General features: G+C 36.5%; 1 protein-coding gene across 6 annotated transcripts in view; it reads left to right on the forward strand.

Annotated features, from left to right (window-relative positions):
* The window catches only part of CNKSR2 (connector enhancer of kinase suppressor of Ras 2), a 205,884-nt gene that overhangs the window by 128,905 nt on the left and 52,204 nt on the right, over positions 1-24,775 (forward strand). For all 6 annotated transcript variants that reach the window (XM_058044931.1, XM_058044933.1, XM_058044932.1 and 3 more), the window contains 4 exons: positions 1,257-1,471; positions 19,345-19,393; positions 20,247-20,419; positions 22,513-22,586. In XM_058044931.1, the coding sequence (XP_057900914.1) occupies positions 1,257-1,471; positions 19,345-19,393; positions 20,247-20,419; positions 22,513-22,586 (511 nt within the window). The remainder of the gene's footprint in view (positions 1-1,256; positions 1,472-19,344; positions 19,394-20,246; positions 20,420-22,512; positions 22,587-24,775) is intronic.

The following is a 24,775-nucleotide window of genomic DNA, read 5'->3' on the forward strand; positions in this document are numbered from 1 at the left end:
AGAGTCTATTTTAGGATTAAGAAGTTGGTTGGAAAACATTCTAGACCAGAATGGGATTTACTTCAAAATCAAAGAGGATAAGTTTTTCTCTGGGTTGTGAGACTTGGATACATTACTCCACGTACAAAATTATGATAACAGCAACCTCTGAGATTGCTGTTATCAACCAAGAACAAGATGTTACAGCAATGATAGCTATTTCTGTAAAAATAACTAAATATTCAGTAGGGATCACAAAACGAAATACTTAGGAATTATTAGGAAAAGAATAGAAGACCAAATGAAATACTTAGGAATTATTAGGAAAAGAATACAAGACCAAATTTAGAAGCATTCTTATGCTGCCGTGTCAGTTGTTGTCATGGTATGTGTGTGGAATTCCAGTCTCTTAATCTCTTAAGAAAAATACAGTTGAATTCAAGAAAGTTTAGGAGACAACAAAAATTAATCAGATGCTTGAACTGACTTCTGAACTGGGGCCAGACTGCCCATTCTCAGTTTGGGAGCAGGACATAATAAAATTTTATAAAAGCTTGCGTGGACTGAAGTAAGGAAATAGGTTTGTCAGTGTTTAATCTGAAACAAGAGCAAAGAGCTCAAATATCCCTGTCAAATGCTGGATAAAAAGAAAATGAGCTGGTGCAGTTCATGTTCAAGCTGAAGAACATCTTGCCACAGGAGGTTGTGGGTACTAGAAGTTCACATTAATGCAGGGAAAGAGAGACAATTTTGTGAAAAAGAAATCGGATGAGGTTTCCTAAATTGACAGACATTGCTTCTGGGTCAGCTGCAAATTGGTACATGCTGAAGAGTATTCAGGGAAAGTATGTATGATATGGTGAATGATCCCCAATGAACATTCAGAGCAAATTAGTTTAAAATGTGTGGTGCCACTGACTTTTGTATTAATTATGACTCCTGGTTAAAAAAGTAGCAAAACCCATAAAATTATCATAGGTCCATCATTGCTCATTTGTTTTAAACTCCAAGACAAAATTTATTGATGTGCATCTTCTCTTATATTTTGTCCCCTTTATTTAAAACATACCAGAATAAGAGTCATGAATTTTCCCTACCAGAAGTTTTCTTTGTTATTAAATCTGAACCAAAGAAGCATATGGGTTTTGTAAATTAAATAGTCCCAAAGAGTTAAAATTGGCAGTAGATCTTAGCAAGAATATTGCATGTTCTGGAAGCAGGATTTACATGCATGTAAAAGTTCACAGTGATGTTTTGCATTACTTTCCTTTCAACAGAAAATTCATTGCTTCGCTATATGAGCAATGAGAAAATAGGTCAAGAAGATTACATGTTTCAAAGGAATAGCAAAAAGGATACTGGGAAAAAGTCCAAAAAGAAGGGAGACAAGAGTAGTAGTCCAAGTCATTACTCACTGTTGCCTAGTTTACAAATGGAGTCATTGAGGCAAGAAGTCATGGGCACACCTGGACCAGAAACTGCTATGTACCATGTAAGTAAAAGTAATATTAACAAAAGTCATTGCTCTGTGCTTGTGGTAAGAGACAGTCTTGATTTAATAGTGTTCTTCAAACCTTCTCTGGACTGCTGCTGTTGCACTGATTTATATTCTTCAGACAATAACTAAGTCTCCAAGAAATATTTCAGAATTCTTGATTTTGCTGTTAAGATGAAGGATGGACAGCATTATTTTATTTCCTGTATTTGAAAACGGCACTTTTGAAATGCGGTGTGGTATCTCTGCCTTGACTGACTTGCTGCTGATGGAAAAGGAAGCAGGAGCAGTTTCCTGACTGGCTAGATACCTTCTTCCCAGCATCTCCATCACTGCAGTATGCTAAGTGTTGTCAGACAGCCCCTTTACTACAGGTACTTGGAAGGCCTGATAATGGCAGGAAAACTTGTGGGAGGTGTTTGTTTTCCTTTGAGGTAAGAGGAGCTCTAATGCATATAACTGTTTTTAACATAAAGCCCTCAGGAATGCAGTTATAAATGTGAAGGTAGCAGTTCTGCTGGATAGAATGCAAAAGGAAAATTGCAGTAACTTGCTGGTTTTTAAGTGTGTCCGAAAAATAGAGTTAGAAGATCACAACATATTTAAAATAAGACATTCACCCCATAGCACTTTCCATGTATCAAGAGAATACTCATCTCTCAGTTACATTTGTTTCTCAGTATTGGAAAAACAGCTCCCAATATTATCAGTTCAGTATATGCTAAATTCCTGACACTATGCAGTAACAAAATCTTTTATTTTAGGGTGCCATCTTTTTTTTTTGCTTTAGTTCCCTCTGTAACATAGTAAGTCTAGTTTCCAAATTCTACAAAATTAACAATGCATACAGGAACTGGCGGATTCTCAAAGCTCTGGTTTGGAAGTTAATGAGCAACAGCAAGCATAGAATTGACAACAAGCATTTTTCATTTATTTTGGATATCCATCCACAAAACACTTGAAATGTTACCACCCCAAATTCCACCAGTATCAGCTAACCCTTCTTGTGCATCATTGCCATCTCTCTCTGTAATGCCGTTAAATCTTCAGCATCTATTTGAAAGTTTAGTTGGAGCTTATTACTTTATAAAAATAAATAAAGGTTATCCATTCTTTAGAATAAAAATCAGTATTGATCTGCTAACTGGTTATGGAGCAAAATGCTTGAAGTAAACTGAAAAAGGAATCTTGGACTATTGATTTGGTTATGGAACAAAATGCTTGAAGTAAACAGAAAAAGGAATCTTGAACTATTGATTTGTCCAAGAAATGGGAAATAGAAAGGAGCCCTTCACAAAGCATTTACAGTGCTCTGCAGCTGAATCTTGCTGATGCTGCCTCTGGAAGCTGGCTGCTATCATGCAGTTCCAGAGTTTCTGCTTAGTGGTAATGACACCCAAGTATTCTGGTGCTTATTTCTTTTGCCACACAGCAGAGTCAAAGGTTTTTTAATAAATTGGGCAAAACTTTTCCTCCAATCTTAAATAAACAGTGCAGTGAGCACACAAAGAATGAAGGAGTACAGATAACACACAAGGAACTCCTATCTGTTTGCAGTAAAATTTTATTAAGCTATAGATAACAAATCAGACAATGAAAACATACTTTATACTCAAATTACATCTTAAAGATCACTAAAAGAGTGGCTGTCCTATTAAAATTTTCTTTTTGCAATCAGCAGCTACCTAGTTTTTCCCAAAGATTTCAGATTATTTTTAAATTGAAGCCTCCAGATACGCATGAGTTGAGTGTAAAAGAACTACCCTGATAGCAGTGAAAGAGCTGGAGGGTTTTTTTTGTTTGGTTTGGTCTGGGTTTTTTCAGAAGTCAATGTTTTCATCATGCTAGAATATCAGGGGAAGAGAGAATACTGTGACTCTGTGCTGTGTATACCACAAGCCAGTAGATTTTTCTAAAGTAAAGAGCAGCCTTTACCATGTGCTTTTAGTTAAATTTGAACCTGTAGTGCCTCCATTGTTTGTATAAGGTCCCAGTGCTAAAGAACACTCCACCAGGCTTGTTAAGTAGCTCAAATCCCTCATTGCTCTTGTTTTTAAGAGTATTCATCTGTTACCCTGTGTTTACCTGGCTTCTAAGTCCAACCGTAATTTTAAATGTACCATTATCCATTATCCTCTGGTTTTAAACATCTTTAGTTACCAAATTTATCCCTCAATATAGGATTTTACAGGTTATAATCAAATAATTTTGTAGACTCCTCTTGCTTGCAAGAGTTATAATGATCTTCTTAGGTTTTTCTTCAAAAATTGTGTTTTCACATCCTTTCCTCATTCTCAAAATTCTTTCAAATCTTCATATCTAATCCTAAACTGTCTTAAGCATCCTTCCTAAAGTATGTATGCCAGCACAGCACATAAATTTCCAGAAGCTGCTTGGAAAGGTTACATAACCATTCCTGTTCACTACTTCTCTATTTAAATGCTCAAAGGACTGATTACTGATTTTATCCATAGCCTTGGAATGAGAGTGTGTTTGTTACTTGGTTTTAGTTTTATTTTTTCTGTAATGGTATTATTTCAAATCAGTTATAGGCAAGATGGATATTCCCAATCTAAAAGCTTTTATCTTGCATTCTTTGTTCTTAAATAGAGTAAATTGTATATGGTTGGTCATGTAACTTCTTGGATATGCTTGATGAATAATCCTTGTCTCTGAAGCAACCCTAAGTATGAAATATGTGAGGGTAAGGACTCTGGACCCTCAAACTGGACCCCCATGACTCTCAAGTCCATAAGAAAGAAGTATTGAAGCTCCAGGAATCTGGAGTCTGGTGTGGGGTCTCCTTGATCTGAAATTATATTTTTAATGTGTGTACTCTGTGAAATAGAAAGCATGCACATTTCATTTCTTCTTCTTTTTCTTCTATTTTTCCTTTTACTAAATTCCCTGGAGTAAAAGCCATGCTGCTCACTCAGCAGTAAGGTGTCATTCTCTGGTCTTTGATTCTGTGTTACCTTTATTCAGTGATGTTTTCATTCTTTTTTGACTCCATTGCTACAAACGTTAAATAATTTTGGACTAAAATGCATCCCACTGGCCTTTTTCCTTTTGGATTTTGCAGCCATTGACGTGAGCAGGTTGGTTACCTTTTTACTGTGAAGCTTTTCTGCAGAAAAGCAGCTTTTACAATAATGCTGACTTCAGCTCCTTCTGCTGCTTTTATGTATAGCTCTATAGAAAAGAAAAATCTTTGATCAAAAAAATACACTGCTGAATTAAATTACCACAGCAGAAATGGTACTATTTTTTGTGCTGTAAACAAAGTGGATGGTGTTAAAAAAATTACCATGGTAATGTAGAAGTGCCTGGTTGTTATTTGCTAAAAGCTATTCTGTAAAATGCCAGCAGATTCAAATTGTTATATTCTAAAATGATCACAAGATTGTGTCAGTCTAGCATTTTTCTGACTGTCAGGATACTAAACTTGTATTAAATCACTAGTTTCAAAAGTTTTTATTGTATTACTGACCTGCCTTTGCAATCAAAACTGGTCAAGGGTACATTTCAGTTGCAGCCTTGAAAAGTGAACAGGGTTTGCTTGTATCCACTGAACGTAACCAATATGATAGCCAATACCACAGCAAAATGAAAACTAATTTGTGTTGTGTCTGTGAACTAAACATCTCTTGTATCCTCTTCTGGTGTTTCTGAATCCTCATATATAAATTTTCTGAACTTCTTTGGTTTTTTTTTTCCATCCTAGAAATTGTTTTTGGTGTTTTGTTGATTTCTAGACAAGTTATTGTTCTTGCATTCTATTTTTCTTCCTCAGTATTGTAAAAGAAACCAACACAGTGTGTTAATGTTTTTATTAAGCTGAGGCAAACTGTTCGAGCTGTTGCTAATCTGACGTGCAGGCAGGTGTTCAATGTGATCTATTTCTGTAGGCAGAGAACAGCACATTTTGTCTTGAACTTTTGGGGCACAAGAGATGAAAACTCTGACATATTGTTGTAGTTTCTCAAGTTCATTATGTTTTCTGTAAAGGAATTTTCTTGGTGTGTTGTGCTTTGTTTTTGTTGAAGGAAAATAATGTGGTTATTTAGGAGGGAGATAGTCATAGGTCAGAAGAAGTTCAGTGTCAGGTTTATAATAATTTGCTGCTAACTGGATCAATACAACTTTCCCTTAGCCTAGAAGCAGCATTGCCATGTGAAGAAAAGCTTACAGGCTATTGTTGGTGGTAGTAAGTGAGATTGCTTTTTCTTGCATAACTCCCTGCTGTATACAATAGGCTGTAACCTCCACAGATAAACTTATATTATTGACCTTGTTTCTTCTCCCTTCCTGCATCCCATTATCTCTGCATTTTCCAGTGTATGCTCAGTTGTTCATGTGTTCTTACCAATACATAGTGACTCACTAGTTGTAGGACAAGTGGCAGAAAAATAACAGCTTCTCACTATGCTGTGATAACCAGACTATTTAAATTTGTTTAATTAATAGTGGAGTTTTCTTAGTTATTTTATTTGCATTTGAAAATAAGGTTAGTTTAGTATGAAATGTGTCACTTGAAGTTCATGTAACTGAAACAGATCGCTCAGTAGTGGGTTGAGCAGATAAATCAAAGTTTTGTACCATTGGGATTTTGCTAAATTTACGTGTGTTGATATGTACACATGCATTTTAATATTCCAGTTCTATTTTTAATAAGGGAGAAATGAAATAAAAGCTATTAGCTGGAGTTGTGCTGCAAATTGCATTAAGTTGGTCCAACTTTGGTAAACTTCTTTTTTTTCCTCTTTAGCAACGTATAACCATCCATGTGGTTGAAATGCAGCCTGATAACTCTTAATCACATAATTCACAGCAATACTTGCTGCAGTGAGCACCCATGGAGAGCCAGGCTCTCTCCTTCCTACTCTGCCAGGGAGGCAGCAAGGACCAGGGGTGTGAGCAGGGCTCACTTGAGCTGCTCCTCCCTCCACAACTCCCCAGGTGGCTGTGCCAGGGCAGCTCCTTGGGTTTCCTCAGCAGAGCAGGTGGGGCAGCATCAGCCGGGGTCAGCTGGCTGCAACAGTGATCTTGTTGAGAATACTTCAAGTGAAGAAGATTTGTTTATGGACCTATTGCAAAAGTCAGTTTTTAGCTAATAATATAAATTGGAAAGGAGACAGTAACTTTTAGCCAAAATTACTTCTACTTAAATCATGCATATTTCCAGGTTTTTCTTGCCTCCTACAAACCCCTCCAGAAAAAATACAGGAAAATGCTTTCTAAAAGTTGAATGCAAAATGTTTATGTTTAGATGTTGTCAATACAGAGAAGTCACTAAAAAACTCATGATTTTGAAAACCTCAGATCTAACTGAAGTGGTTGATTTTCCTTTACTTCTCCTTTTCCTTTCTGCAGAAAGGCTGAAAGGAAGTAAAAAGTGAAAATACTTTAAACTACATAATTTTTTATGAAAATTCTTGACTCAAAAATGCATGTATTTATAAAACCTTTAATCATAGTACCCAATAACTAGCATCTTAAAAAGTGCATAACATGTGCATATAGTTTCCTAATAAACTTATGTGCTAGCTACCCATCAACCTATTGCAAAAATTCTTCTTTATAAAAATGGCGTCTAAAACACATTAAATAGTGTAGAATGATTTACAAAAAAAACAGCCCTAACAAAACTACCCCACTGAAAAACTAGCAGTTTCCTACAATTTTGGATATCACAGTATTTAAAGAATTTCTGTTCAGTTAATTTTTTTGTTATGGGTATTTGTAAATAAACAAAAAATTTGTAGAGAACAGATTAAAAATGTGTTGAACAGATTTTAAGTAGGTGTCTGAAATTTTGAATGTCATTGTACCATTACAACAGATGGAGTTGGTTTTTTCGTAACTTAAAAGTGTCTGGAGTCCAACCATGGCATTATTTAAATAACAAGCCTCCTTTTTTCTTTTTCTCCTCCCTGTTTTCACAGTAGTCTATAGTTAGGCATGCAATTGTTATAGAATAAAAAACTAGCAGTTGGTATCAAAGTTCAGTTTAACCTGAGTGCATAGTAAAAAATATTTTCTAATAGAGTCTCCATAAATTTTGTTAATATTTGAATTAGTGTTAGTTCTTTGCTGTGGTCTTTCATCTCCATTTAAATATATGTATTAAAATAATACTGAAACTTGCAGATAGATTACAGACTTATGTGCTTTAATTATCTGCAAAGGAAATCTTAAACTCTCTTTTGAAAATGTAAGAATTATGTAATGTCAAGAAATTATAGTTGTGTTCCAGTTAAAAACCATTGGCATTTTATATTCCCAGCTAAGAAAGTGCACTGGATTTCAAGTAACTCTCCAGAAATTAAATAAACATAATGAACAGTTTTAGAAATAGTTGTGAAAAATTTCAGTGTCTAATTACCACAGTGAGAAATTATTTTAAAAATCATTTCTTTACTGCTTTGTTGAAAGTTATCCCTTTACAAATATAATTGTGCACACTGTACTGTGCTTCTACTCTAAAGGCAGAAAAATGCAAGCCTTTACTAAAAGTAGTCCATATGCTGTTAAAATGTCACAAGTGAACAAACTGTAATTTCTCCTGATGCCTGGACTGTTCAAAGACAGCTGTCTCAGACTGGGCTGGGAGGAGGCTCCTGGGTGCCTCAGGGCAGAGTCCAAGACTGAGCTGCTGTGGTGCCTGGGTTTCTCCTCAAGTGCTTCATGTTCATGGAGCTCCAGCAGAGCTTGGCTGGTGAGAGCTCAGCACCTGGATGTCCTCTCTGGAGATAACTGGAGCATTTAAGACATTTACATCTTTCTTCTCTAGGTTATACTGGTCACATCTCAGCTAAGTTTTTGTCGCCTTAGGGGGTTGTTTGTCTTGTTCTAAGACTTCAGCTCCTTGCTCCCTTTTCCATCAGTGTAATGAGGAAATAAGCTGTGATGGTAGCTAGGTCCACATGTGTGGAAATGGAAGGAACTCACTGCATTGCAGTAGAGCTGAAGAGGCTTATGAAGTTATAGAATAATTTGATTTGGAGTTATTTTAAAAGCCTCAAAGTCTATTCAGAGGCAAAAGTGCTAGTCAAATGTTTCATATAATGCAGTGCAGAGAAGCAAGTGCAGTTGTGCTGTGAAGACATCATGAGCTTCTATCCATTTCTCATCAGCCTAATCTATGGTTCAGGTATAGACAGCCCTTTGCTCTGAGAGACATATAGAAAGAACAATGCTGAAAAAATTAAGGGAAAAGTAGGATAAGAAAAAGAAACATAATAGAAAATTTTTACCTATTGCCTTTATGAGTCTGAAACACCATAATGTCCCATGGCCTCACTGGCCATGGGCAGCTTTGAGCGCCTACACATGTGGGGTTTCTTTCAGTTGGATACTTGTGGGTTTGTATATTTGGTTCAGACAGGAGAGCAGCATGTCTCACTCATATTCTAAAATTTGGAATAGTGGTTCCAGAACTTTGCCATCTTCTACATCCCAAAAGAAACCATCTAAACAGTACTGTATGTATCCTTTCATTTGAATGCAGCACTTCACAAATGTAGCAGACACAAGATAAGTGATAAAAATAGTGTTCATGTTGTTAAAATCTGCGTAGAAACTTCATCTAGGTCATAAGTGACCTGTATAGCATAATAAACAAACAATGCAGTGAAACAGTTAGTTAATAAGCAAAATATGCCTTTCTTGTGACAGTTTTATGCCATAGGCATAAAATTGTTGCGGTCAAAGGTAATTTTTGCTATTCCATCAGTTTAGTAAAAATTTGGTTCAAAATAAGTCTACATTTCTGAGAGAAAAAGCAAGAGAGAAACAGCATATAAATTCCTTGCTAATGGAAGTTGGCTTTATATTATTTTTAGTCTAGTGCAATCAACAGAGAGGAATAGAGAGGCCTGTGGGTCTAGTCCTCTACTATTACAGTTAATCTCTTTCACTTACTGTACTAAATTCCACATTCAAATAAGGTATGAATTGCTGTTACTAATGATGGGACCAGTAAAAGGTGATTAACTGGGTGAACGGGTAGCCAGTTGTCATAATTCCAAGTAAAATGTTGGATAGAGGGAGGAAAGACACCAGCAAGAGCAAGGCATCTAATGAATTTACTACAGAAAAAAAAAACCCAGATGCCTCAGAAACCAGCATAAAGTGCATAGGATAATAGGATAATTCAGTCTGGGAGCAACCTCAAGAGGTTCTGTGCTTGGTCTTTGGCTCAAAGTAGGGCAAGCTCTGAGGTCAGACGAGGCTTCTCAGGGTTTTGCCCAGCTGGATGCTAAACACCTCCTGAGATGGAGACTGAATGGACTCTTGGCCAACCTGCAGCACTGCTTGTGTGCCCCACGGCAGGAAAGTTGGAGATGAACAGCAAAACAGGTGTTTTGGCAATAGCTGAGAGGATAGCAACTTGCTCAGATTTAAGGGATAGTTTCTGTTGTTTCATTGCTCCTTAGCTAAAATCATCTTGGGGATGTGCCTTGGTAATCTCACATCTGTTTTCCCAGCTCTAGACTCTCAGTCCCTTGAACTCAAGACTGAAGAGAGCAGATGTGCATATGCAGCTTTTATATTTGAGTTCTGTTTGAGCATATATTTTGTGAAACACTAATACTTAGTCTCCTTGGGAGGGAGTGCTAAGTTCTTTTAATTATATGGAATAATATCTGCATTGTTCTTGAGGTATATTATTCCTGTCACAGATTAGAGAATATTTTCACATCTGCATTGTTTCTCTTTGAAAGAAATAGGTAATACCATTAATTTGCTCTTATTGGGGAAGTGGTTGCCCAAATGAAATGTGAAGGTATTGAATATGGGAGATTTTACATCTAATTCTATATACTCTCTGATCATTTCTAAAATCCAGAGTTACTTATTGCAACAAAGCAAAATCCTCTAGAGATGAGGTAAGATTTGTTTATGGGCCATCATGAAGCACAGTGGGAGTCTTCTGTGGGAAATTTTTGTTTAAACTTTCTCTATTGCCTTCTTTTGCATTGTGACCATGAGGGGAAAAAATGGCCTGTCATAATTTCTTTCCATAGCAAAGCTGGGGAAATCTTTAAAAATGAGAGAGTTACTGTAAAGGTCATCAGCTCTGCCAGTCTAGATTTATTCCTTACTGCATAGAATAAAATGATCTGAAAATGTAATTTTATATGATCTAGAGATGTAGATCCATACATTAATAAATCTCTCATCTCAGAACATTTCCTAATTTCCTTTCACATCCCCATTCTGTATTTTTTTCTGTTATGTATTTCATAGAATCATTCCTGATTTTATCCTGCTTCTATTACCTGATAGAGGACCATTGCTTTTGTAGGTATTAGCGTTGTTTGAACATGAGTAAGCTACATTACCTGTAGCTGGTACAATCACAGTAGCACAGTTTTATTTCTTATTAATGTAGAATAAGTGATTTAGTCCCTCAGTTATTCCCCTTTGATAAAGAAGAGATGAAGTCAGTACATTGTTCAGAGAAGTTTATGTCAGGTATTGCACAGAGGGGACTCAGCATGAGTTACCACTGCAATATGCTGGGGATTGTCACATCCAGGAAAACTTTGATCCAGGGCCTGCCTTGTCTAGTGGCTCTTCTCTGTTTTCCTTTCTGCACAAGGGAAAGGGAGATACCAGGACTCTGCAAGCATTTAACCAAGGACACTGGCTGGCATGTGTCAAGAAATTTGGCATTCTAAAAAACTTGTACTGAGTGGTGGAAATGTTGTTTGAATTAATGGAGCACATGTGCCTGTTTCAAAGTGCCATTTTATGTCAAAGCATCAAAATGCTTTGACAAAGAGCTCCATTGTTTCTGAACAAGGGATTTTTTTCCAAGTAGTGGTTTTGACTCCACAGGAGTCTCTGCCCCATTCCTCTACCCCACTTACACAGTGGTGGCCCCTCGAGCCTGCTGCTAGCACACAATATGGGAGATTGTATGGTTCCACCTGGGAGGAAAATGGCTCTTTGCAGCACTGCAGCTCCTGAACTGAAGCTGTTTTGTTGGGTGTTTCTGTTCTACTGGAGAGAAGTGCTTGTTGCTTAGTGCCTGATCCCTGAGTCAGCCAATCCATCTCTGCTACTGTGCTGTGCAGGAAAAAGCAGCCTGGTATTTTTCATAAAGCAATAACTGCTTTTTGTCCATTTCTCAAGTATATCCCTTTGCTTTCAGATAAACCCAAGTAGATAGCATTTCCAACACTACAGAATTCTGGCTTTAGAGTGATGTGTAAAATTTCTTGTAAGCTGGTTTGTACCCATAAAATCACTATGGCCAGCTCAGAATTAAAAAGACCTAGTGTTATCTTTCCCCACCTTCTGCAAAGTTCTGCTTCATCTTATGCTTAGAGGAAACCTTACTGAATTCCAGCAAGTAATGAGACCTTTATCCTGCAATGAACTGTTCTTTTTCTGCCTTAATTCATAATGGCAATGGAAGGATTTGGTATGAATTTTAACAGAATATGTAATTCCTGATGTACAGAAATTCTTTCCTTCTTTCCCCCCTGAAAACTTCCCCTCTTTTGAAAGCCAGAGGGAGTTTTCTGTTTCTTTCCCCAAAGGATATTATGTCCAAGTGCTAACAGAGAATAACTTGCAATAGTGTATCTTCTTTAAAGCAGAAATCTGTTTTCTCAGACCACCTACATCCTCTGCACTTTTTCTGTCACACAAAGTATGAAAGAGATCATGCTGAGGGGCACAATCAGAAGTGTTGCTCCCTCCTCCTGCAGAAGGAGGTGTTTGTGCTTGTCACCATAAGCAAGCACCAAGGTGTTGTAAGGGGGCATGAGAATTTTATTCTAGGCTAATGATTTTTCCTCTGCAAGGACCACGGGCTTGGTGGAAGATGTTGTTAATGCCCAAGGGGTGACTTTGTTTTACAGCAGTTTTTTTCTTCTGAAAAGGTCCATGTTGTGCTACAGACCACCTCTTGAATCCAATAGTACATCAAGAATAAGTTTCTGAAATCTGTTTGGATCATCTTGCTGTTTTAATGTTTAGATAAGCATACGAGGAAAACCTGCCTTCCCTGTGAATAACATAGAAATTTTCTAAGCAAACCAAGATTTTTCGTGGAGGAAATTGCAAAGTTTGGTATCTGCTGGAGGGGCGTAGCAGCAGGGCACAAGTATCCATGGGGTCTTTGGGGTGACTTGTCTCAGACACACTGTGAAAAGGACCAAAGGCTATGGACAAAAATTGAAATCCAGGAAATTCCATATAAACATAAGAAAAAGATACTTTTACTGTGAAGATGGTTTAACTGGAGCAGGTTGCCCATGGAGTTTGTGGAGTCTCCATCTTGGAGACACTGAAAACACAACTGGCCACAGCCCTGAACAGCCTTCTCTGCTGGAGTCTGCTTTGAGCAACAAGGCTGGATAAAATGATCTCCAGGGCTGATTTCCTGCCTCAGTTGTTTTGTGGTTTTTCTGACTGGTCCATTCTCTTCAGTAAGAGGTTAAATTGGGAACTGATGGGGAGTAGAAATCCAAATAAAGGGTTAAATACTGTTCTGTGACAGGTAATAGTTTAGTTTCTATTTTCCTTCTTAAATGGATACACTTGAAACACAGAGTGATGGGGCAACTGATGCATCTTGGACTTATGCCATTAAAGGATACATAGAGTTTTTGAATCCTCCCTTTCCCTCCTAGATTTCTTACTGTCAATAAAAAGTAGTGTGGGAGGTACCAAAATTGCATGTTTCAAAGTAGATGTAGAGCAGAAGAATGACCACAGAATAAATTATCCTAATGAGCAGCACTGGTCTAGTTTAACTGTTTATTCTCATTTGCTTCCAGCAGCTGTGACACTGCTGCAGTCCTTGTTATGTCAGTCAGAAAGACTGGGGGAATATGAGAACTCTCATTTAAAGTTAATGTTGTCCAGGAGTTTTGCTGCTTTGGTATTTCAATATTTCAAAGAGTCCTGTGGCTTAATGGCTAAGAAGGCAAGTCTTTCCCTAGTGGTGGAAAGCAGCACCACTGTATATTATTTTTTCCAAATAGCCGAAAGATTTAAAAAATCATTTTATTTTTGCATTCATTATGCTAACAACTTCTGACAAAATACTTGCACTACCTTCTGTAACTGCTGAGTTGTATCCAGCTACTGTAGTATTTGCCACAGATCCCCCCCCCCCAAATGATAAGGAAACATTTAGAAGTGGGAGAATGAATAAGAAAAGCTGTGCTTGCTATCACATTTCAGACAATCATAGTTCTGCCCTCAGCTAGCCTATTTGTCTTGGATAAGCTGACATAGGGGCAGTTGTATGAAAAGAATAGACATCTTAGATGTTATCAACCCTTGTAGATTATATGATAAGGAGACCATCCTGCACAGCTCATATAGCCATTGCTCACCTCAGAGAAATATATAAAATTTGGCAGCTTCAAAATATCAGCCTATGTTTTTTATGCAGTAAAAAGCTCTTGAGGCACACACATGCTGTTTCTTTCTTTTTGTGGACATTAACAAAATACAAGAAGGAATATCTGCTGCTGATTGGCAGGGGGTTTCAAACTTTCTAATCTGACAGAGGTCTTACCTCATCATATCTTTATTTTCCAAAAATATCCATAAAAATAATTAGTACTGTGTGCTATAGGCTCTTAATGGAGACTAAACAAGGTGGTAAACAGAAAAGATTTTGGCAAAATCCTGTGTTGTGAGTACCCTTAAGCATGAGATGTTAATACTGATATAAAGTGTGGTGTTGTATCTAAATAGGTTTGCATTTTCCCCCTTTTCAGTCTTTTTTTGGCTCTGAAAATTTTGGATCACAACACACCAAATGCAGAGAAATGTGTATGTGGTATATCAAAACAGTGAAAATAGAACATTGCCTGTGTTCTCAAAGCATTGAGAACGATCTCTCAAAGTGAGAGATCAATGATATGATTTGCAGAACCAGCTTTCATTTTTTTCCCAGATCCTGGCTTTTCCATCTGTAGCAGAAAGTTCCAGTAATCAGATGTGTTGCAAGCTATCCTGCTGAAACTAGAGAAAGCTGTCTTACAGTAACAGAGGGGAAGTGCCTGCCTGTAAACAGTTCCTTGGTGTCTAAACTTGCAGCTTGAGAAAAATTGGATTTGACCCGAGCTCTAAATAAAGCTATAGATATGTGCCATTTTCCCTTTCACTTAGACTCAGCCTACATTTGGGTAGAAGGACTGGATAATATTTTTTTCCATAACCTGGTTCTCTCTTCCAGCTTTTTTTAAATGAGTGAGTGAAAAATCTCAGAAGAATAGTGGAGAAACAAAAAAGCCCTTGAATGAGAATTTTAGGTGCTGTCCAATATAGTACTAGTTGCTGTGGTCAGTCTGTTCCTTCAGAGAATCTTCAGTTGTGCTCTTTTTTTGGTAGACCTACACATTCTGTAACCATGAAGAAGTTTTTATAACTGTTAGAATATATTTATGTTTTGGGCATGGATGTAATGTTCTGTAATTTAGGTCTTAGAGAAGTCTAAGGAACAGCTTAACCTCAAATCTTCAGACATCTTCCTCAGACTCTTGAAGTTTGTCAAAATAACTAATCTTCTCAAATTTATCATTTTGATAACCAATCTGTATTCTACTTTTATTTGAGCTATCAACTGGAATATAAGTTTTCTAGCTTTCATCATAACAGTTATATCAGTCTCCTCTTCTGATAGCAGTTTCATTCCAATTTAATATTAGTACTGAAAGACCATTTTATTAAGTTTCCTATTTGGCATGAAGCAAATAAATTCATTGAAACTTAAATAAATTCACACTTTCATTTAAATTCATTTTTCCAAATAGAGAGCTATGAAATTACTAGTAAATAAGTTACATTTTCAGGCTTCTGAACATTAATGACTAACTTTCCATCTGGTTTCCCTTCTGAACATTAATGACTAACTTTCCATCTTTTTTCTCTTCTGAGCAAATGCAGAGCAGTCACAGGACTAACCAATAATAAATACTTTCTCCCAGAAGAGAAACCTGAATAACTGAGAATGAGACAGAAACATGAAAGTCTCATTTCTTGAAAATGTGTTACACGTAGCAAGATGCTGATATGTTACTGTGTGCATGCAGAGTATTGATTAGAGCACCTGTGTGGGATTATTTTCTTGCTAAAAAACAACTACAATTACAAGCCATTGGTGATCTCTTTGGTTGGTATGAGCCTCCACCTGCAAGTTTTTTCCAGTGTAGCTGCATTGCTGTGTTATAATCCTAAAAGGCTTTGCCCTGGGGCAGGTTGCTCCTTACAGGTGCACAGTCTGCTGGCCTTTCGGAACTCTGTCAATCATTTTGAAGACTGTTAGAGTAAATCCAACGCACACAGCAAGTCTGGTAATGAACAGTTGCAGGAAGAGTGGGACTGTTGTGGCTCCTCCCTGAACAATTAAATCTCCATTGGCTCTGGTTCAAGCTAAGACCTCAGAAAAATAGGGCTAGAGGCATGCTAGAACATTGGTAAGAAAAACCAAACAGACAAAAAACAACCAAAAATCCTCACCCAAAAACCAAAACACCAAACCAGAAACAGAAAAAAACCTTTAATAAATGGTCTTTTATTCCTCTTAAAATACATGTCCTTTGAGGCTGCTAATAGGAAAGGCAGGCTTATATATACATTAAATGTTTCTTTGATATTCTCCTTAGAGATGCACTTGTCCAGGGGCTTTATTAAATAGAACAAGCTCAAAGATCACATATTACAGGAGAGAAAATCATTGTGTCTAAAAAAGTCAGTGAGTCTCAGTGTATTCAAAGGGGTTTTGATGAATGTTAAACATCAAGTGATACCTTGCTTTTGGGTAATGTAAAGTTTTTCTAGTTGTGTTTTGGATGATTTGAAAGCTTATAATTCAGAATATTATTAAAGAGTTTCACATTTTCTTCAGGAGTGCCAATTTCCATTTATCTTAAGGTACTCATCCATTTAATCTTTTCAGTGTCCATCTTGTTTCCATTTTACTCATTATTTTGAGTTAATAATGAATTTCTTTAATATGGAATGCTGTTTTCTATTTCATTTCGTGCTTGCTCTCAGAATTAGTAGAAGAGATGGATTCTTGGAAACTGGGACAAGATGTTTATGAAAGCAGTTACTCAAAGCCCAAGGTGTATGAGAATCAAAATGCAGTGAGCATACATTGAATCTGGCTTTGTGGGCAAGTGAATTAAGTGTCTTACAGCAAGTTTTTATTAGTACAGCTGAATTTCTTGGTGTAAATCCATGGTTTTAGGGTTCATGGCATTTAGAAGTCATAGTTACATTATTTCTGTATTTACCACATCACAGAATTAAGCTGTAAAAGAGGAAACATCATAGTGGCCAGCATTAGAACAGGTTGCTTAAAGAAGCTCTGGAAAGTACCTCTTTGGAGATAGTTTATCAAGGCTGGAGATGGATCCAGTGTTGGCTTCAAAGCAAGCCTTGCTCTGGTCAGGAGGAAGGATATGACCTCCTGACACCACTGAGAAAACAGCACTTACAACTGGTAAGGCTGTAGATTGCATTCAGTGAGTTCCTTACAAAGCAATAAAAGAAGCATTTTTAGATTTCATGCTCACTTTTTTGTTTTTGTTGTTGTTGTTCTCTAATTACATATGTTATATTACATATACATTTTCTGAGTTAAGAAAAATGATGGTGCTGTTTTTTGCAAAGGGTCAACTAACTTGAAGTCTGAAGTCTATGTAAAATAATCCAAAGTGTTAGTTAAAATCACTGCAGTGGAAATTATTCCTAGGAACTTCTCTCAGTTGTTGAATTTGCCCTTAATTATTATTTCATTCAATGAACTAATTTAGAATAATAGCTGAATTTAATAAAACCTTTCTATTTTGCAACATAACATAATGTATGGAAAAATGGTTAGACATGTAAATTACATGCTTTTTTCCTGTTAAAAACTGATACCCCTTCATTACCCTTTCTTCCCAAAAACTGACTCAGAAGTTAAGAGGTGTGAACTGAGGTTTGCAGGATCAATTTACAGACAAAACATCTAAAGAGAAGGCTTTTCATATGTTCTCACCTGCTCTCAGAATTACTTGTGAGAAAATGGAGCAGAGATTTTCCTTTTCTGTTTTGACACTGTGAAAATAATAGTGCAGAAAAGTCAAACAACAGAATGACATTGTCTGAGTTGTGAACTGAGAAGTGCTAAATTTTGGATTTGTATGTTTGTGTATTTTTTCATCCACTTTGAATTAAGTAAGATTTCCAGAGGGAGTTACTCATTTCTGCTCAGCCACTCTGTTATTCCTGGGTCATTAAGATCTCTTCTAGTCCTTCGCAGGTTGAAATATTTTGTGTGATGTAAGTGGGATGGGTGTTGCTGTCTTGGTTTGTTGAGAGCTGGTGCTGATTTAATTGGTAACCAGTAGCAGAAGAAAAAGGATAAGAGCCAGGAAATGAGAACGAGTGGGATCCTCTTTTTACTTCCCAGTGGAGGCCTACTTTGACCCACAGAGGTAGCAGTATAGGGGAGTAGGTTTTGTCAGATGTGGTCTCTGAGGGATCAGCACATCTAGCAAGTCAGTTAAATTTTTTAATTACACTTAATTATTGTCTTGCTAGTAATTATTCCCCATGGGCATGTTAGTTTTTGCTGCATGAAAATCTCTCAGCTGTGAGGCAAGAGACCCCTTTGAAGCTGAGTCTGCTGCATGTGAGCTCAGGGGTGTGGGAAGCAGGGAGGACAGACATTATTAGAATAAAGTCATTAAGGTTGGGAAAGAGCTCCAAGATTGCAAACTCCAAGACCAAACAATATCACATCAATTAAGCCATAGCACTGAGTGCCAGGTGCTATACCAAAGCTGCTCTTTGAATTGAACCTAGTCTTGTAAACTAGGGAGACCGTTTGTGTTACTACTAGGTACAGGATTTGGACTTGCAGAACTGTCAGTGCTTTTGCTTAGATTTATTTTTACCAAGTGGCACAGAAGTATTGATTTCTGTATTGATTCCTGGCAAGCTGAAATAGAAAGTTTTAATAAGCAGACATGCTAATGGTAACCTTTTTTTAGTTTTAACACTGATAACATTTGTCTGCCTTTCTAGAAAACTGAAGTTCAAAACAAGTCAAATCACATCTTTAAATTTTTGCTGATTCATTACACATTTATTAATTTTTTAGTTCAATGGGGACTGTGTTTATCTGAGTCACAGTTTTTAAACAGAAATTGTTATAAAATGTGTTAATACCTATTGATCCTACTAATAAACTAAGATCTTAAATAAAGGAGCAATTTCCATCCTGTCTCATTGTCAGGGGAGTTTGTGGGAGTGGATCAGCTGAAGGGAAATACTTCCACTTTAAAACCTGGTGAAAAAATAAAGTTCAGACTTTTTATTTGGGATACTTTTTTCCAGTTGTGATTAAGCAGAATTTACTGATGTCTTTCAGAATACTAGGCCTGGTTCTGAGAAAATTGTCTGATGATCTAATGACCGTTGTATGAATACTGCCACACCTGCATTAGGCAATGTGTTATTTTGTATATTTACATATAGATGTCAAGAATACTTTATTTAGTGTATGCATTAGAAATACATGGGCTGTGTAGCTTCATTACTGTACTAAACAAAGAGAGATATTCCTTCTTTATTAACAGAACAAGAGGAGAGGGACCATTTTGGGCAGAAACTACAGTTGGTTTGGCAACTTAACTGGTGATCTGTTTTGAGATGTTTGACAGTGTGCTTTTGCTTTACAACCTTATGAACAGGTGAACTAAAATCACCTTTATTCTTAGTCTAGAAGTCTCTTGGTTGGTGTTACCTGATATGACTTAATGTAACATTTCTTTTATTATAAGTATGTGGTTGAATATAAACACTGTAATTTCACTTCTTCCATTTTGATTTTCTTGTAGACATTTCAGCAGTCTTCTCTACAGCAGAAAAGTAAAAAGAAGAATAAAGGTAAAAAATAAATTTGTTTTCATACATGGGTACAAAGGGATTTGCCAAGATGAATTTTATGGTATTGCAGTATCTGAGGAACTCTAACTTGTTAGCTCCAATAAAATGTTCAATTCAGTTGATCATGTTGAGAATGTATTAGTCCATTTCTGATGTCTCAGTTACCTAATGTTCCTCTACCTTCATGTATCTGCTTTTATCTTTTTTTTTTTTGAATACTTAGACTCTAGCCTCTTTGGGGCCAGGGTTGGTTTTTCCAGCTGTGTTCAGGTAATGCCTCACTGCAGCACTTGCTCATTACCTACGCTCTCAGGTAATTTATATCATAGTAAATTTTTCTCCTTTGATTTTGAAGTACAAAGGCCTTAGGAACTGTTTAGTTTCAAAAAGAGCTGCAAAGAGAGGTTTGTGAACACCTGTGAAGTACTTAAATAGTCGTATTTGGTAACCAAGTGGGAAGTACATGAATTTATATGCTATGCGCTTTATTATAATGTGAAATAAGTTGAAAATTACAAACAAGCATTTTTCTTATTTTTAAATATCTTGCCTTTCTTTTCCCTATAGTGTCTTCTGTCTTCTCTTTCTGTGTTGCCTTTTTTTTTTTGTCTTATCCATAGGATATGAGCTCTGAGATGCTGAACATGGTTTGGTTTGGTTTGGCCTTTAAATTACGGTGGTGTGCATAAGCTTTGTGGTCAAAATAGAATGCTTATAATAATTTTTCATGGCAATTTGAGGTTGAAATTTTTAAATTCATTTTCTTAAACATATATATATGTTTCTGACTAGATATCTTGTTGATTTAGTGGACAAATCAAATGCTTTCACATCACCTTATTGTCATTTTCAGCTCCTATTCCTGGTAAAAGCAAAAGACGGATCTCGTGTAAAGATCTTGGTCGGGGGGACTGTGAAGGCTGGCTTTGGAAAAAGAAAGATGCCAAGAGTTATTTCTCCCAAAAATGGAAAAAGTACTGGTTTGTCCTGAAGGATACTTCTCTGTATTGGTATATCAATGAAGAGGTAAACACCTGTACTCATGGTCTTGATGAATGCTTTGTGTAGTGCTGTAGTCAGGATTTGGTGTGAAAACAGTGCTGTCAGTGCTTATATATGTTAATAACTTTATTCACCCAAACAATCATACTGAAATTAATATTAACTGTCTGACAATATTACCATGAAGATTTTGAGATATCTGTTCCTTCCAATTCACCTCTTACTACATGGAGAAATAACACAGTTTTCTGTGTCCTCATGACACCAGTTTAGAATAAATTTATCCTCAAACCCTTGAAAGTGAAAAGGTAATTACTTAATCCTGTCATTCAAGCTTAGTCATGGAAGTGTAAACTTTAATGTTGTGCTACCTGGTGTTTCTTGTTTATCTCTGCCAGGCAATTAAGGAAGATAGTTCTGTTTTCTCAGTTCTGTTCTCCTGTTGTTTCTTCTTTGTAGCTTTTGATATGATTTCAGTGCTCATAAATGCTGAACTTAAAAGCACAGGAGCATCCCAGCTGAATTGTGTACAGCTTTGATTATGCAACATTTTCTGCATTGGTACACATTTATTATATCAGCTTTAGCTGCAAAGCTTTTTGCCAGGGTTATGATACCTTGATTTTTAATCCTATTAGACTCATTAGTAAATATGCTGAGATAAAACCATTGTTAACATCTGTATGCACTCTGTCCGACTTGTTCTTTTAATCACATTAAGCATTTGTACATAACTTTTTCAAAGTAATCCCCAACTTCTCTCTGAGTAAACAGAGAGCAAGTTGTTCCAAAGCTTGTTTTCTCAGACTCATTCCATTTGTGCCTTGATCCCAGCTTCAGATCAGTGACCCTAACTCCCTCCTCTCCATTCTCCCTCCCTTGGCTACTACAAGGTTTTCATCAGGGCAGTAACTGATGCCTACAAGTGCAGTGAGTGGTCAGCACTGGGTCCAAGGAGCAGCTCTGAGCTGTGCTGTACTTTCCATGTGGAGTGCAGTGCTCTCAGCACCTCCATCTCCTACCCCATCCCAAGTTTTCCTGAGGTTTTCTGAATTTTGGTTATTTTTGAGCCCTCAGCTCCCTCAGCACAGTGTCTGTCATCACCAGTAGAGTCAAAGGCTGGTAGGGGGTGCCTCAGTAGCAGGTGGACAGACAAGCAAACGCTGCTCTTGCCAAAACTCTGCTTCTCTCGGCAACCATTCAAAAAAGAAATAGCAAGATTATTTTAAACAGTGTCTTTTTGATTTTAAAATATCTGCTAATGCAGAACCAGTTACAACCCTGTACCTTCCACATAATGACTTCAGCTCTAGTTTTATATGCTGATTTGTGTCTCTTACTTATTTTGAGGAAGGCATATAATCAAATGGACTGCATATGTGGTGTAAATAACCATTTAAGCTCTTAGAAAAAGATGTATATTTCTTCACATACATTTGTGTGTTTTCCAGTTTCATTTCTATGATCCTGTGTTAATTTTGCATGCAAAGTTATGAGCAGTTAAATAACCAAGTCTGTGTTATTGATGTAAGAGTATCTTAATATAAATAATGCTTTCAAACTGTGAAAAGTCAAGGGAGATTGCATAGCTGATAAAATAAACCCTGTAAAATCTTCAGAGGAGAGGGGAGAAAGGTCAAATATATGCTGAATCTTGTAGAGAGATAAAAGTAGCTGAAGAGATATCATGCCTCTTAGCTGTGATACATAAAATGATAAACAACACCCATTGAAATTGCTTTTTTTCTCTGTTTCTTCGACCAGGCTGCATTTCTCCTTACTAATTAGTCCATTTCCCCCAAAAATTAACTAATTACAGTAACTAATTGACTGAATACATTTGGTGATTTTGTATATTTTCAAATGTTGATTCAGCTGTGAAATTGTTTCAGAAAACTGAGTATTTAAAACTGTATTTTTCACCAAGGAATCTGTCTTTCTACCTCAGCAGAAGTCCCAGGGACTTCTGTGAGAGGTTTGCCAGAGCAGAGCAGAGCAGACATAAGTATTCCTTTTGTAAGAAGCAGGCAAGTGAAAATATTTGCAAGTTTTCAACAGGCTGTTTTTTTTTTTTCCTTACACTTTAGCTACAGTAATATCTGGAACTATCTTTGCAGGATGAAAAAGCAGAAGGATTCATCAGTCTACCTGAATTTAAAATTGACAGAGCCAGTGAATGCCGCAAGAAATAGTAAGCATGCTTAAAAATAATGCAATGATACAATAAATGAACTGCAAACATAAGACAAGGTTTTCCTTTAAAACAGGGAAATAATGGACTTTGTTACAATTGTCAAGAGGTTGTATCACAGAATAAGCTCATATGAAAAAAGCAAATTATTTTTTTCTGTTTGGAATGCCATCTTGCCCAAAGAAGGCTATTTTTTCACTTCATCATGAACCACAATGCTTGATTAGACCAAAGTTAATTATGAGCAAGAAGGCTGCTTGGCTGCTGCTGTCCCTTTATTTTCCTAGTTCTACTTTCCTTTGTTTCTTTTCTGTATGGGGTTGCTATTTTCTTTATTTGTTTGTTGAGGGTTGGAGAGTCTTTGTGTTCTTTATACTCAATAAACAGCTTTAAGCATAATACAGAGACCATCCAAATAAGAAAGTCCCCAAGTTCATGGCCAGGCATCAATATTGACTGTAACTCCAAATCCATTAGCATGATCTCAAAGTTTGCTGAGACATTATTTCAGTCCTGGGGCAGATAAAAAAAAGAGGATGACAGTGATTTGTTGTATTTTTGTTATATGACCTAAAGTCTCAAAGAACATTTCTTCTCACCTGTTTATGTGGCTGTCCAGGTTTGTGCTATTGCAGAAATCCATTTATTATTTAGATAAGTTCAAGCAATGATTTGTACATTTTTAAACGAGACTGGAATTGCTGAAATTTGTCCAAAACATAATTTTCAAATGCAATATGGTATGATTTGTACTACCTCTAGTTCTACAGAAAGCACCAACCTTGTATCAGTTGATCTAAATCTCTCTTTAGGATGAGCTCTACACTTCAAAGTGGTCTCAAAGGGCAGAAAATAAAAACTGTGAAGAAAAAAAAAAAGATACATTAGCTTGAGTCTGTTGTCCTGTGTTCTTGGGCCACATTGTTTCTTTTTTGGTGATGCAGCCGCATAAAGTCAACTCATTTTTCAGAATTGCACCCTGCTGAAATCGTTTAGTTTGGTTTTACTTGATTTAATGTCGTTGAATAGCAGCACATAAAATGTGGTTATTAAGATTCTTTGCTTGGGTGGCACATAAAGGGAAAAACCCACTAAGAATCCAGATGACAGATGCTGTAACAGTTTTAAGAAGTCCAGTTTTAGGTCTCAGTGACTTGATGATGTCTTTCTAAACTGGCAGATGTCACTGTACATCTGCTTTGACTTGCATAATACTGTTTGCTGTCATGTGATAGAGGAATCTGTTTAGTCTCAGTGTTATCTTCTCTAGAAGTAGCTTTCCTGTTACCAATTTCATTTGCCTGATTTCTAAAACACTGATATGTGTACATCTGTGTGCACACATACATGTATACTGAAAATTGCAAGCATGATAAGCATAAAAAAATGGTGATAAGCACCATTTTTCTGCGACTCAATTGATTAGAGAGTGAGAATTATTATATTACATTATATATGTGTGTGTATGTGTATATGTAGAAAATCTATTATGTCTCAGAAAAATGGTGATGATGCTCATCATGTATCATGTTTGCAGTTTTCCTTATTTTCTTTAGGACTGTTACATTTTTTGTTGTTAAGAGACACCTTCAGATTGTTCTCAAAATTATTCTTCTCTACTGTAAATTATTCATTATTTCAAATGCATTTGCTGGATCTTCAGGTACTTCACCGTAAATCTTTATCCAACATAGTTAAAAGACTCTTTCTAGTAATTTATTTCATATTATGTATGAAATGCAGTAATTCTCTCAGCCCAGTCATGTTGATTACTTTGGTGGAAAGGAAAGATGAGATGTAATTGCCCATTGCTTAGGATGACCTTATGTTGATTTATGACAGCTTTTCAGAAGTCAATCAGCACATCACAATTTCCTGCTTGAAATGCAATCATTAGAGCTAAAGGTAATGTCAAAGTCATTGGGATGTGGGAAATCACAAGGACTGAAAATTTTACTGTTGTATTGAATTAATTGTTTAGTCAGTTTTCTGTTCAGAAAAAAATTGATAGCTATATGTATATCAGCAAAATTACCCAATACATAAAATTCTATCCTTAACAGTACACTGCAGGTGATGGTTGAACAATTATTTATGCACATATGAATCAAGGATTATTTAGAAGGGTAGTTGAAGAGCACTTCACTTGGTGAAACCTGGCACAATCCTAAAAGTTGTATGTTCATATA

Source organism: Melospiza georgiana, chromosome 2 (genome assembly GCF_028018845.1).
Source record: "Melospiza georgiana isolate bMelGeo1 chromosome 2, bMelGeo1.pri, whole genome shotgun sequence".
NCBI classification, from domain to species: Eukaryota; Metazoa; Chordata; class Aves; order Passeriformes; family Passerellidae; genus Melospiza; species Melospiza georgiana.